The following is a 15,371-nucleotide window of genomic DNA, read 5'->3' on the forward strand; positions in this document are numbered from 1 at the left end:
AATTTAAGATATGTGAGTTAGGTAAGTTGAGTGATTTCATATTCAAGACAATTCAATGACCATTTATTAAGGGGTAAAATTGTATTTTCACGTGGTGAGTCTCTCCATTTAAAGACTGAAAAAATGGAAAAGATGTTAACAAAAGTAGATTTAAAAAATGTGGTTATTTTTGAATTGAATTTTTTTTTGGATCAAAATCAGCAATTTTCCAACTTTAATCTTTTGATCGAAATTGAAATACTAAGTAAATTATTTAATAAAATAAATAGAGTATGAAATTTGAATATTTGATCTCAATATAGAAATACACATCAATTATGAGCCATACTCATTCTAAGTCTTTTTTTTTGGTTTGAGTACATCATTTTAGTCCCAAGCTATGCCACCACACACATAATTTAACATATTATTTATATCTAAAAAAAAAGGGAAATCATATAATATAAATTATTATTTCGGCCTTCAATTATTTATCGAAAAATGGCCACGCTGTTTACGGAGAATCACCTGGTGACAAAATCGCTCTCGCTTCACCATTAACAGCTCCCACCATATTCGGCACTCCAGCCACGTGCAACATCCTAGTTGGCTGCCAGGTACCCCAATTTTGGGCCCCAAAAAAAAAAAAAAAAAAAAAAAGGAAAAAAATCATACAGAATTAAGTTAAGTAGTGAATGATCCCTCTCTTCAGCTTTTCATCCTTTCAAGTTTCATCTAATTTCTTCATCTTCTAAACCTCTCACTCTCTCTTCCTTCCTCTTTTGCATTTCTTCCTTCCAACAATGACGGACACTACTGACGATATCGCTGAAGAAATCTCCTTCCAAAGCTTCGACGATGACTGTAAATTGCTTGACAACCTTCTTCACGATGTCTTACAGCGCGAAGTTGGCAGCGAATTCATGGACAAACTCGAACGAACTCGCGTCCTCGCTCAGGTTTCTCTTTCTCTCTCGCTATCCTTCCTTTTTGCTTACTCTTTCGTGTTTCATAATGGTCGTTGTCTTGTTCTATGTGCCCGTGAATAGTTTTCTCTTTCGAGTCTGTTTTACTGAGATTGGTCATTGGTGTGAGGGAAATGGAAGAGTCAATTCATGATGTGCTTGATGTGCGATGTTTTTTCGGTTTTCTTTTGGGTTCTAGGATGGGGAATCTTAATCATGCATAAGTTCATGGCAAAAAAATACGCTAGAGATTTCGAGGATGCAGCTTTTCTGTGTCCATGGCAGAGATTTCAATATGTTTGGAACTTCTGTGAAGTGGCATCGATGAGAAAGATGGATGTGTGTGATAATGAAGTTATATGTTTAATCGGATGTATCGTTTTTCAACAGAGCGCTTGCAATATGAGGATGGCGGGCATCGAGGATACGGCAGATCTTCTTGAGAGGCAGCTTGCATCGGAATTGTCGGAAATGACTTTAGAGGAAGCTTTCTCTCTGGCTCGTGCATTTAGCCATTCTCTCAATTTGATGGGGATTGCAGAAACCCACCACAGGTTGGTTGACTTTCAGTCTACCTATTACTTAGTCATATATTTGAAAACTAGATTTATGCGGAATCGAAGTTAACAAAAGAGAAGGGATTCTGGGTTTCGCATTGGTGAATTTGTGATCCTGTTGTGAAACAAATTGAGTTACACCATGCTGTTGTTCTTCTGGGCTTGCCGAAAAATTGGAGAAAAATGAAATAAAGCCTTCTGAGAACGAGGCTACATCATAGGACAAACTATTTCAGTTGAAAATATGCATTTTTTTCATTAAAAGGCCATTTTAATTTTGACAATGACTGCCGTTTGAATCATCTTCTTGGAAATGAATGTTGCTTTTCACAATTGACAGGGTTCGTAAGTCGAGAAATATTGCACCTCTATCAAGATCCTGCGATGAAGTTTTTAATCAGCTAGTGCAGGGCGGAGTTTCTCCTGACGAGCTTTACGACAGTGTTTGCAAGCAGGTCTTTTGCTGTTATTTTGTTTCTTTTTCCCCCAGCTGTTATATTTTCTTCTCCGAAACAGAGAAGGAAGGAAAAAGAAAAAGAAAAAAAAATGGAAACTATAGTTGCTCTCAATTGGATGGTCAAATCATTTAGAACTGGCTACAAGTGGTTGCTCAGTAGGATTCATCGAGTATACAATTCGCATTGTCCGACTGCTGAAGTAATAATTATAAGTTGGCAGGACGAAGCACCATTTTAATGTGATTTTGCAGTTTTCATGGTCCAAAATATTTAGTGATTTATGTGTTAGTTTGTTTAATTTTTGGAGTACGTCAAATTCTCTTCTTAATCTTGTACTCTTATCTTTGCAGGAGGTTGAAATTGTTCTTACAGCACATCCAACTCAAATAAATCGTCGTACTTTGCAGTACAAACATGTCCGCATTGCAGTATGTTATCAGTGAATTCAATAATATGAATATCAACATCCTACTCCTTGTTGCATATTATCTTTGGTGATTAATTTAAGGATATTTGCAGCATCTATTGGACTACAATGACAGACCCGACCTGAGTCCTGAAGATCGGGAAATGCTAATTGATGATCTGGTATTATTTTATTTTCTCAAACCACTTCTCATTCTTTCTTCCCATTTTATTAGGAACTAACATGAGGGGTTTGGGAAGGGGATTTTAAGTCTGGAATTTGTATGATAAAAAGAACAACTGGTCTATGTTTTGTTTCTGATTTAATCTATGTTTGTTCTCCGTTTTAGGTGAGGGAGATAACTTCAATATGGCAGACAGATGAACTTAGACGCCACAAGCCTACACCAGTTGATGAAGCTAGGGCTGGTAAACAATTAAATTTAATTTTGAGATTAGAAACCTGTCATTTGGATGCTAAACTATCTCGTTTTTTCTGCACTGGTATACTTTAGCAATTATAATTGTATTTCTCAGGCTTGAACATTGTGGAACAGTCCCTGTGGAAAGCTGTTCCTTATTATTTACGTCGACTCAGCAATGCCTTAAAGAAGGTCTATCACGAGTTTCTGATGCTAATTATTCTTCAATGCTTTTATGGCGCCATCATTATTTTTTTTCTGGAATTTTCTTTATTTTTTTTTTCAACTTTACAATTCTCAATCCTTCTCATAGCACACTGGAAAGTCGCTTCCTTTGACTTGCACGCCAATAAAATTTGGGTCATGGATGGGAGGCGATAGGGATGGAAATCCAAATGTCACAGCAAAAGTGAGACTTTCAATATCCTCTTCTGTTTATTACCTTCTTCTATAAAATTGTTCGCAAACATTATTTCACCACTTGAAAATCACCTCTGTGTACATAAAGTTTACCAAGGGGTAATATTTAATTTTAACACCTTCTTGAAAAGTTGTAGTTGTATGGTTCATCTTGACATCATTTAGAAAATAAAAATATTGGAAGAATACGGAATCTTGTAAAGAAAATGTAAAAAATATAGGGCAAAATGAATCTCATTGCCACTCTGTTTCATGAGATGAAAATTTGAAACTTAATGGGGCTCATATATCAGGCTTCCTCAAACCATATCTCTCATACTGTTGCAACTCAAGTATTCCACTAAGCTCCTGATCTTGAAATCTCGATAGAATTCAATGTACAAGGTCTACATTTACAATATAGCATTCATCGGCATAAATATACTTCATATGTGTAATATGAAAAGACATAATGTCATTCTATATAAATATAATATGTGTCGGCCCATATTTCTGTGCCAGTGAATACTTTGTTCCCTAATATATTTCTAGTGGAGGATAGATTTTCTTGTGAAGAGCTTGCTTTGTTTTGTAAGGATATTCAAGTAATTTGCATTTTCTTTGTTCATGGGTTAGCTTGGTTTAGCTTTTCTGTGATGGTTCATTTGGTTCTTTTTCTAGAAAACTCTTGTTGTATATTGATAGTGTCAGATAGGTCTGGAGTCCTATTGAAAAAGAGTAGGTTTTGGAGTAGTGTTTGATTTTACATGGATTACCTTTCTTACATGCAATACCAAGTGCAATACACATTTATTAAAACATACATTTTTTTTAACATATATATCGTTTTTAAACAAGGAAATTTAAAATTAATTAGTTTATTTATTTCTATGCTTAAAAAATTAATTTGATGTATTTTGCTCTCAAATTTTATTATTTTTTTCATATATGTATTGATTTAGTATATGTAAGAAGAGTTTGATGTATGTCTACCAAATGTTGGTCTTATTTTGGCTTTGTACAACTAGTATCTCATATCTATCGCACTAACAAGTATTTGATACGAGTTGAACAAGTATCGGAGTGTCCAGGTGTTGCTAACCAAATTAAAGTGTCGGTGCTTCTTAGCTATTCACCGTGTTCCATGACTGGTATTGTAGCCATGAAACATATTCTCTGATTGCATAATTGTTCTGCTTCATTCTAGAATTGAATTTATCATCATACGTTGCAGTTTTTGATATTTTTTTCCTTCAAAGAAAAGTAAAAAAAGCATTTTTCCCCTTCATATTCTTCAGGTCACAAGAGACGTCTCTCTTTTGTCTAGGTGGATGGCTATTGATCTATACATTCGAGAGCTTGACAGCTTGCAATTTGAACTTTCCATGAACCGATGCAGCGATAGATTATACGGTCTGGCACATGAAATTCTTGAAATGGGTAATATATCTGTAATGCTTGAAAGCTAAGAAACAATGATGACGTTTGGCCAAGCAGTTGATCGTTAAACTTCATCAATTTTTTTTTCTCAGTTCAATTGTGTCAACTACTTATTGGATATTGATTTAGATTAGCCACAAGAACTCATGTAAACGCAGATAGAAAATGCTGGTTAGTTGGTCGTAGTTGGTGATAATTCAGTCTTGGGAAATATCTGAATGGATGTTACAATTTTGTCAACTACTTACTGGATATTGATTTAGATTAGCCACAAGGCCTCATGTGAACGCAGATAGAAAATGCTGGTTAGTTGGTCGTAGTTGGTGATAATTCAGTCTTGGGGAATATCTGAATGGATGTTACAATTTGTTTTAGTAGTCATTAGTTCAATCCCTTGAGTATACCACGAAAAGGTATGCATCTTCTTGAAATATTTGAGTTGGAATAAGAACGGAAGGGTGAGGCCTTGCTATCAAGTTTTAGTTCCCTAAATATACGTTTCATGAATGGTTCTTAGTACATTACTGAACGTAGATGGAAACATTTTTTGATTGCTTCTGAAAAAAGAAAGGAGAAGAAATAAGGTGATGAAGAATGTTTACATCTGAGGCTCTTGATTACAGGAACACAGCAACATTGTTGAAACAAATGCTACTTTTCTACTTTGATTCGACATCATAAATTTTTTCAATCATGTACACGTACAATCAGTTTCTAGTCCAGTGTCTTATTATTCTCCAAAATATTTGAAATTCTGCATACTTCTATTCTCTTCTCTATATCTAATTCAAATGAGTCTGATATGGGGTTAGCCAATTTCTGTAGCATGTCATTCCCATTCTAAAATTTATGGTTATCCCATTATTTATTCAGAAGCTGTATCTGAAGATCGACACGAGATATGGAATCAGTCTTCGAGCAAAAATGAATTGAAGAATCAGGGCCATCATGCTGCTGCACTTCCCAGACAACTTCCACTCAGGGCTGATCTACCTTCATGCACGGGTATGGGATATTCCGGAGATTTATTCTCAACTCCTGTCGTGAAAAATCATCATCTTGACAATACCTGCTCGAACAAATTCAAATTTGGACATATTTGAAATTTCCTTGAAAATGCAATATTTCTTTGATGTGGCTTATTAAAATTTTCGTGAGGTGAGGAAAGACTAATATTTTTAAAAAGAAGTAAAAGTTGTTATGAAAAAAGGATTTCACTCTTCTTTATCCTCTGTTTACACAGAAGACTTGTTTCTGCTTACGGGTGCCTTTTATTATGCTTAAATCTTACTGTTCTCACTTGCCGAAATGGATGGTTGTTAATCTCATTTAGCCATTCATGCAGATTGCAATGATGGTGAATCCAGGTATTCTAGGGTCGAATTTCCGAGGACTGATCATACATCATCAAATAATCAGGTGAAGCAAGATCTAGAGTGCATTTATTGATATTTATGATCTCATTTATCTACTGCACAAATGTTTATAGTGTTCATTTTTACCAGTAACACTCATTCTTGCTTTCCAACTATTTGTCCCTTCTACTAGGAAATTACTGTTCCAAATACAAATGCATCTTTATCAAATGGAAATTCATCTAGTGCAAGTGCATTTCAGTCCAATTCTATGTCTCGTAACGCCTCTTTCAATTCAACTCAACTCCTTGCTCAGAGGAAACTGTTTGCAGAATCTAAGATTGGGAGGTCCAGTTTTCAGAAGCTTTTAGAACCCAGGCTCCCTGAACGTCCTGGCATTGCACCCTACCGCGTTGTTTTGGGTAGGGTAAAAGACAAGGTACGACTTTTCATTTTGGCAACTTAGGTAAGCTAAAGTTAACGTAATTGACTGTATGGGAAACTGGGGACATATTTATGATCTTGAACTGGATAACCTGTGAATTTACAATTTGGTCCTTCAGTTGGTGATAGATTCATCGAATGTTATGATATGATTCTCAAAAATTGGTTTCATAAAGAGAGGTTATTTTGCAATTCAACTCTCCAAGAAAGGTCAAAATATTGAAACTACTGTGTAGGCAATTATTAGGAGACCAGTAGTATGGGTTATTAACTTTTGGAATTGAAATTGGAATTGGCATCTCTGTTTTCTCATAATTGGCTCCTGAAATTTTCTATTGAATGTCTTCAAATCTAGACATCGATATCAATCAATGATCTGGCAAATATTTGATTTTGAACTGTCTTATTTAACATTTCAATTTACGGAGTTGAGGTGTGAATGAATAAGTCCAAATATCCACATATGTTATTTAATGAGTTAAATGCAAAAGTTATTCTCACAGATACGGAGAACTAGATCTCCATTCTTCTTTCTTTCTTGCCGTTATCTTTCTGTTTGTCTTTGACTTTTTATTGTATGTGGGAATATCTATCAGGCATCAATGGATGCCACATTAAACACGCTTTAGCATTTAGATGGGACAAAAAAGAAGTATTGACTAATGATGTGGTAAATAAATAGGAGGATTGTTGCTTTAAAGTCGTCCATGTTTTCCTGTTTGTGTCACATTCTCTGGAAAAGTTTCTCAGTATGGTTAATAACATGCTTAGTCTCATACTAGCCTAATCTAAAATAAGATTTGCAGCATACTTACGTTTGAGATGGAATTACCAAAATATCATTATAAAATGATTTATTATGTTCATATTTTATAGCAATCAATTTTCAACCCATACTCCATTGGTTAAGGAATATGCCCTCGACTGATATGACAGAGGTTTGAATCCCCGTCCACACATGTTTGAACTCAAAGAAAAAAATATTTTTTTTTTCTTTTTCATTTCATTTTTACAAAAATGACACATTACAAAATAATAAAAAAAAACCTATAACATCCCACGTCATATTTTAAAAATTGGAAAATATGGTATACTACTTTTGCAAAAAAAAAAAAAAAAAAAAAAGAAAGAAGAAAAAGAAAAAAAAAACAGGAGTATAAAGATGGTGCTATCTTCTATTTAAGTACATTATTATGTTTTTTTCATTTAGTAAAAGTTTTGAATGTTTTACGTGATCTTTGGTGAGCCAGCTTGTAAAAACACGGAGGAGGCTGGAGCTGCTTCTTGAGGATCTTCCTTGTGAACAAGATCCTTCGGATTACTATGAGACAGCAGATCAACTCTTGGAGCCGCTGCTTCTATGCTATCAGTCTCTGGTAATCCAGACTTCTCTCTCATATCTTTTTAAAGTGTTGGTCTATTCATAAATTAACATACCACACCATTCATGCAGCAATCATGTGGATCTGTGGTGCTTGCTGATGGTCGGTTAGTTGATCTGATTAGAAGAGTTGCTACATTTGGTATTGTATTAATGAAGCTAGATTTACGTCAGGTAAACCCTATTTTAGTCAAATATTGTTTCCTATGAAGTAGCATGTCAGAAACATTAACTTGGTATATCATTGTGTTCCTAAGTTTCCTTGGGAAGAAGTATTCAGGTTATGATTGTGATGTGTAACCAGGAATCTGGTAGACATGCTGATACTCTGGACGCCATTACAACTTATTTGGACATGGGTACATATAGTGACTGGGATGAAGAAAGGAAGTTGGAATTTTTAACAAGAGAGCTGAAGGGGAAGCGACCGCTAGTTCCTCCAAGTATTGAGGTAAAACGTTAGTTGAAAAACTGATACAACTTGTTACTGAACTAATAGAAGTTCTTTAACGATTCATGATATTTTATTGGAGGACAATATGCACAGTAGTTGTATAAAACCGTTGACCAAAAGTCACTGCTTATTTTCAACGTTTTATTTCCCCTTTCTTATTATCCCATGTGACGATGGATTTGGGACCTATCTCACTCTAAATGACAATGTCTTGAAAAAAAATAAGAAAACAAGGAGACGAGGGATTGCTTTCGACAGTATCCTAGAGGTGGTGGCCCACCCGAATACTTTACCCACAAACGTATACCACACCACAAAACCTCAATCTCCAAGGGAAAAGGAACGAAGCCACTTAGCTAAGATGACGGGGAAAAAGGGAAAGGGGACGGGGGAAAGAGATCTCCTTGTCTAAACTCTTCGGAAGAAAATCTCATTTTCGTAGGCTAACCTAAATTGAAAAGTTGGTTGAACGTAAACAATTAATAATCCAAGTTCCACATTTCAAAAACTAAAACCCTTATTCTATTAGATCTTGCCAATAATTATCATCCACACCATAGAGCGAATCCCTTTTTCATTATTTCCATAAAAAGTGTTCGTTTCCTTTAAAAAAAAAAAAAAAACAAAACCTTAGTGATGTTCAACCTGTTAACTTCCCATTTTTACCAGAAGAAAACCACATATACCTATTATAGGCCCATATGCCTTACAACTACCAATCCATAACATTGTTTTCCTCCTAATTAGATATCCGTTTAAACTGTCAATGAAATGCTTAGAGTTTTGAAGAGTATACAAGGAAGAAGGGCTACACTCCTCATCTCGTTGTCTCCTGAGGCAAACAAGCAATGAATCAAGTTTTTGCATCTCTTGAAATTTGCAACTCTATGAAAAAAAGAAAAAAGTATTACAATTTTTCTTGTTTCATCCAGTTCATTCTAGATAACCTCGTACTCACCTTTATGTCAAAGCTACTCTTCCGTCAAGGCTTCACTAATACAAAGATTATGTTCTAAACAGTCTAGGGCCTACCTTGATAATAATTTTTCTGAGTGTATAACATTCACGTCACGTTGAAGAACTCAGACCTATTTTTGAGAACAACTTTATATAATAGTTTTCAGAAACTTTTATTTGAAAAACTTTCCAAATAGCTCCCTTAACTATAAAGATATGCTGAAGGGAAAAGTAATTTTCTCGAAGATTAGGCTATTAGAGACTTATGTGGTGACAAGAATTTTCTTGTATGATATATTTCTTGAATGTCTTATTTTATCTCTTTTAGGATTGAAAGCCAGTTTTCAAAATTCATATGAAATGCTTAGAGTTTTGAAGAGTATACAAGGAAGAAGGGCTACACTCCTCATCTCGTTGTCTCCTGAGGCAAACAAGCAATGAATCAAGTTTTTGCATCTCTTGAAATTTGCAACTCTATGAAAAAAAGAAAAAAGTATTACAATTTTTCTTGTTTCATCCAGTTCATTCTAGATAACCTCGTACTCACCTTTATGTCAAAGCTACTCTTCCGTCAAGGCTTCACTAATACAAAGATTATGTTCTAAACAGTCTAGGGCCTACCTTGATAATAATTTTTCTGAGTGTATAACATTCACGTCACGTTGAAGAACTCAGACCTATTTTTGAGAACAACTTTATATAATAGTTTTCAGAAACTTTTATTTGAAAAACTTTCCAAATAGCTCCCTTAACTATAAAGATATGCTGAAGGGAAAAGTAATTTTCTCGAAGATTAGGCTATTAGAGACTTATGTGGTGACAAGAATTTTCTTGTATGATATATTTCTTGAATGATTTTATCTCTTAGGATTGAAGAGTTTTCAAAATTCATATGAATGCTTAGAGTTTTGAAGAGTATACAAGGAAGAAGGGCTACACTCCTCATCTCGTTGTCTCCTGAGGCAAACAAGCAATGAATCAAGTTTTTGCATCTCTTGAAATTTGCAACTCTATGAAAAAAAGAAAAAAGTATTACAATTTTTCTTGTTTCATCCAGTTCATTCTAGATAACCTCGTACTCACCTTTATGTCAAAGCTACTCTTCCGTCAAGGCTTCACTAATACAAAGATTATGTTCTAAACAGTCTAGGGCCTACCTTGATAATAATTTTTCTGAGTGTATAACATTCACGTCACGTTGAAGAACTCAGACCTATTTTTGAGAACAACTTTATATAATAGTTTTCAGAAACTTTTATTTGAAAAACTTTCCAAATAGCTCCCTTAACTATAAAGATATGCTGAAGGGAAAAGTAATTTTCTCGAAGATTAGGCTATTAGAGACTTATGTGGTGACAAGAATTTTCTTGTATGATATATTTCTTGAATGTCTTATTTTATCTCTTTTAGGATTGAAAGCCAGTTTTCAAAATTCTGCTGTGTGAAATAAAAGGAAAAATTGTGATTATGAAGTTATGAAGGTCAAGTATGCAAGTGCTAACTTAATTGACATGCATGTTTTTACCACTATAAAGTTTCCTACTGAATTGTGATAATGCCAAAAGCTTGACAGAATCTTGTTCTCAGATTGCTTCAGCATGATGGTAAGTTCGGCATTAGTTTCCCCTTTAAACTTTAGATACTTATGTTCGGCTTAATTGTTCCCTTTCAGGTTCCTCCTGATGTTAAGGAAGTTTTGGACACCTTCCGTGTTGCTGCTGAGCTAGGGAGTGAATCACTTGGTGCCTATGTGATCTCTATGGCCTCAAATGTACGATAATGATCGTTTTTTATTTTATTTTATTTTCTTTTGGTATTGAATCCAGTAGCAGTGCTACCTTCTCCAAACAAAAACAATGTTATTTTCTGATTTTTTATAGAAGTATATTGTACCTGATAACTGCAGGCAAGTGACGTCCTTGCAGTGGAACTTCTGCAGAAAGATGCACGACTTGCTGTTAGTGGCGAGTTAGGACGACCATGTCCTGGTGGAACGTAAGTCTTAAGGCTAAACATTCAATACAATAACTCTGCAAAATCCTTGTGTATGAACCGGTAAAGTGATTTTTTGCATTATTATTATTGAAAGCTGTGTTGTACGACGTTGGTTCTATCAATTAAAACATATTGCATAATGAAATAAGTTCAAACGGTTGGTGTTCATGTCCTGGAAATGCAGGCAGAATTCAAAACTGTTATTGATTATTCAACATGTGTTTTCGCTGTAACAGCTAGAAAAAGTTTCATATTGTATTTTTCTTCTACCAACTGAAGAAGATTTTCACTGGTCTCCTGACTCTTCTGACTGGCTTACAACAGTCGCGTAGTTATTTGAACTTTTCCCGAAGACGATTATTAAAGAGGGTAGGAGAGAGCTAATTTAGATGTAGCAAAGATTATCCATGGGCTAAAATATTTCCTGAACTAGGTTGCGGGTGGTTCCTCTGTTTGAAACTGTGGACGACTTGAGGAAAGCAGGATCATCGATCAGGAAACTATTATCTATTGATTGGTATCGAGAGCACATCATAAAGAACCATAATGGACATCAAGAGGTATGATAACATAAAAATTATCTACTTTCTGGTTGTCACTATTTCAGTTATTAAAAAGTTCATCTGGACAGGTCATGGTAGGTTATTCTGATTCTGGCAAAGATGCTGGGCGCTTCACTGCTGCATGGGAACTTTACAAAGCTCAAGAAGACGTTGTGGCTGCATGTAACGAGTATGGTATTAAAGTTACCCTGTTTCACGGGCGTGGAGGGAGCATCGGCCGTGGGGGAGGGCCAACGTATCTGGCCATTCAATCCCAGCCTCCAGGTTCGGTAATGGTAAGTTGAAAAATAATCCGAGTTAAATGATATTTATTTGGCTCTCTTTAGAGATTAAGAACATTGATTCCTGCTGAATTGATTCTGATCTTTGTTAGAATGCAATGTGGAGATAACCATTTCACGTCTGTCATTGGATCTTTAAATTTATGTGTCCTTTCCCAATTAATTTTCTGGTGTGGGAATTTGTTGTGCAAATTGTTTGGTCCCCCATGTAATTTCAGATTACAAATCATCATTTTGACATATTGAATCAATGTAATACATCTGGTAGGGTACTTTACGATCAACCGAGCAAGGGGAGATGGTGCAGGCCAAGTTTGGGTTGCCTCAAACTGCTGTTAGACAGCTAGAGATATATACCACGGCCGTACTCCTTTCAACTCTACGTCCGCCACTTCCACCTCGAGAAACAAAATGGCGTAATCTCATGGAGGAGATCTCAAAAATCAGCTGTGAGAATTACCGGAGCATGGTATATGAAAATCCAGAATTCATTTCTTACTTTAATGAGGCCACTCCTCAGGCAGAGCTTGGCTTCCTTAACATTGGAAGCCGCCCAACAAGAAGAAAGACCTCCGTTGGGATCGGCCATCTTCGAGCTATACCATGGGTTTTTGCTTGGACACAAACTAGATCTGTTCTTCCAGCTTGGCTTGGAGTTGGGGCAGGTTTAAAAGGAGTATGTGAAAAGGGTCACACTGAAGACTTGAAATCAATGTACAAAGAATGGCCTTTCTTCCAGAGCACCCTAGACCTTATAGAGATGGTTTTAGGGAAAGCTGATACTCACATTGCAAAACATTATGATGAAGTCCTTGTGTCGGAGAGTCGGCGCGAAATTGGATCAACATTGAGGAAAGAGCTAGTAGAGACAGAGAAATATGTATTGGTAGTTAGCAGGCATGGGAAACTATCTGAGAACAATCGGAGTTTGAGAAAGCTGATTGAAAGCAGGCTCCATTATCTTAATCCTTTGAACTTACTGCAAGTGGAGATATTAAAAAGGCTGAGATGTGATGCAGGGAACAACAAACTAAGAGATGCATTGCTGATAACTATCAATGGGATAGCAGCTGGAATGAGGAACACAGGTTAAGGTGTGGTGGGGGACTTTCGTTAAATCAGGTTAAGTGGTTCTTACTAAGTAAGAGGCTTAGAATAAGAGGCATGTCTCTATTTGGATGTAGGATTGTGCTTAAAAAATAAGCAAAGTTCGTATATTGGAAGAAAAATGTTGATGATCTAGTTTAAGGATTGTAATGGTTTGAATTAAATTATGATCTAGTTTAAGGATTGTAATGGTTTAAATTAAATTATTTGGAACATTTTACGTAAATTCTTCTTTGGTCAGTATCTATCTGAATGCTGAACGCTCGAGAAACTGTTCTAGTAACTTTAATCCTCAAGCCTCATTGATTTTGTTGTTTATGTTACCTGATTACCAATATGTCTAATGTCTTTAAAAACTAGGGAAAGTTGTAAACACAGCAAATCTTGTCTAGATATAGTACAATAAGAAATAAGATCGGTAGATAGCAAAATTTAGATCCAATTCTTAGATTTTATTAGTAATAGACCATGTCATTGGTAGAATCTATAAGTGATAGACCATGTCACTGGTAGAAGTCTATCATTAATAGATTTTGCACTATACACTTAATTATTATTCTTAAAAGTATTATCTATTGCAATTACCTTAAAATTTATCCGTCTAATTCCATTTCTTGTTCCCATTCTGACCTAATTTTTTGGGCTAATAAGAGAAATAACAGATTTTAGTTTTTCATTTGTAAAAATAGCAAATCAACATTTCATTCGTAAAAATGGCAAAGCGAATTTAAAATAAAAGATAAACGAATGTATAAAAATCTAAACTATCCCAACTATACAAATGAGATTGCAATTGACTTATTAAGAAATATTCGTAATTACATTGTAATTAAAATAAATATCTAGAGACTATTGGTGTCTCTCTTTGCCCGGCTCTGAGCACCACACCAACCTCTTCAACCAAGTTACCCTTCCTCCGTTGGGCGTGACTTTCTCTCCTTCCACTAAAACTTCCCCACTAGCTTAAGCTTCAGATCCTTCTCCACCCGCTTCATTTATTACTCCTTCGAAGCCACCATTGATCACTCTAGTTCCATCTTCTTCTATCTCAACTCCTCCGATACAGGCTCCATCATGGCCTCAACCCCTAGCAATGGTGCTTGTCGTGAATAGAATGATTGTCTCTGAATTTATCATCGCAGTCATAATTTCCTCCTTTATACTACTTTAAATGTGATTGGTTTGTCTTCACTTTTCACTCTAAAGAAGATGTGGAGAGGGCGTGCAACACTGTTGAATTATTTGATTATATAAAATTTTCAAACTAATTAAAAAATCAAAATACAAAAACATAAAATAAGTTGAAAAAAGATTAAAAAGTCAAAACAAATAAATAAAATGATATTTGAAAAAAATTGGTTTAGTTTTGATATTTGAAAAAAAAAAAACAATACTATTTTATGATTAAAAACGTGGGAGATATTTTAGGAGAAAATAAAGATCTATGATAAAAGTAATGTGCAAAGGAAAAAATAGTTACATTGTAATTCGAAGGAGGTTTTTGTAGTCATGAAATGTCTCATGAAAGTTTTTGGTGATACTTCCAATGAAATATTTATGTGATTTACAAATACACTGTAATTATTCTCTAAACTACGCCCAACAAATACATTGTGATTGAAAATCAATTAACCAGCTCTTGAACTTATCCAAAATTCTATAACAATACTTTTTCTTGTTCTAGACACAAAATATCAGTTTAGAAAGTGAAGGCTGGATTGATAAAAACTTTATCTAAATAATTGAATTCATGAAGAAAGAAACAAATTTAGATTGGAATATAAAAATCTCAATTAAAAATCGAATTGAAATTACTAACCAACTATGATGCGATGTTGATGTCAATTGTGGAGATCTTGTGAATAGAAGAGAAATAAATAATATTCGACGATGATACATCCTTTCTTGATCGAATTGTCAAGGTGGGTTTAAGACCCTAAGGCAAATTGGTTAATACCAACACCATCGCTTACCTTTTCACAATGGCTTGATAAGAATCACTTTGGAAAAAAAGACTTTACAACTTAAACTCTTGGTCAATAGTCGATTAAGTTGAGCCTTTCATCTATGCACAAGTGGATCTGATCGATTAAGTCAAACCTTCAGAGTAGACTTGTCCTCGACAGAGACCAAAAACTAAAATCAGTAAAAAAGACGAAATTGAAAATTTAGATAAAATAAAAATTTGAAATTGAAAATAATATCAAAT

At 34.9% G+C, this 15,371-nt stretch overlaps 1 protein-coding gene across 1 annotated transcript; it reads left to right on the forward strand.

Moving 5' to 3' along the window:
• The first annotated feature begins 472 nt into the window (after positions 1 to 472).
• On the forward strand, positions 473 to 13,388 carry PPC4 (phosphoenolpyruvate carboxylase 4). Its single transcript, XM_039051165.2, has 20 exons — positions 473 to 938; positions 1,335 to 1,498; positions 1,842 to 1,956; positions 2,310 to 2,387; positions 2,479 to 2,547; positions 2,715 to 2,793; positions 2,902 to 2,978; positions 3,100 to 3,195; positions 4,484 to 4,625; positions 5,499 to 5,630; positions 5,971 to 6,044; positions 6,174 to 6,419; positions 7,675 to 7,800; positions 7,878 to 7,979; positions 8,110 to 8,256; positions 10,889 to 10,987; positions 11,123 to 11,211; positions 11,645 to 11,771; positions 11,843 to 12,049; positions 12,324 to 13,388. Exons 1-20 carry the CDS (start codon positions 783 to 785, stop codon positions 13,146 to 13,148), a joined length of 3,150 nt encoding a protein of 1,049 aa, XP_038907093.1. The 5' UTR covers positions 473 to 782; the 3' UTR covers positions 13,149 to 13,388.
• Positions 13,389 to 15,371: the final 1,983 nt, after the last annotated feature.

Source organism: Benincasa hispida, chromosome 12 (genome assembly GCF_027475165.1).
Source record: "Benincasa hispida cultivar pf3 chromosome 12, pf3_genome.v1.1, whole genome shotgun sequence".
Taxonomy (NCBI): Eukaryota; Viridiplantae; Streptophyta; class Magnoliopsida; order Cucurbitales; family Cucurbitaceae; genus Benincasa; species Benincasa hispida.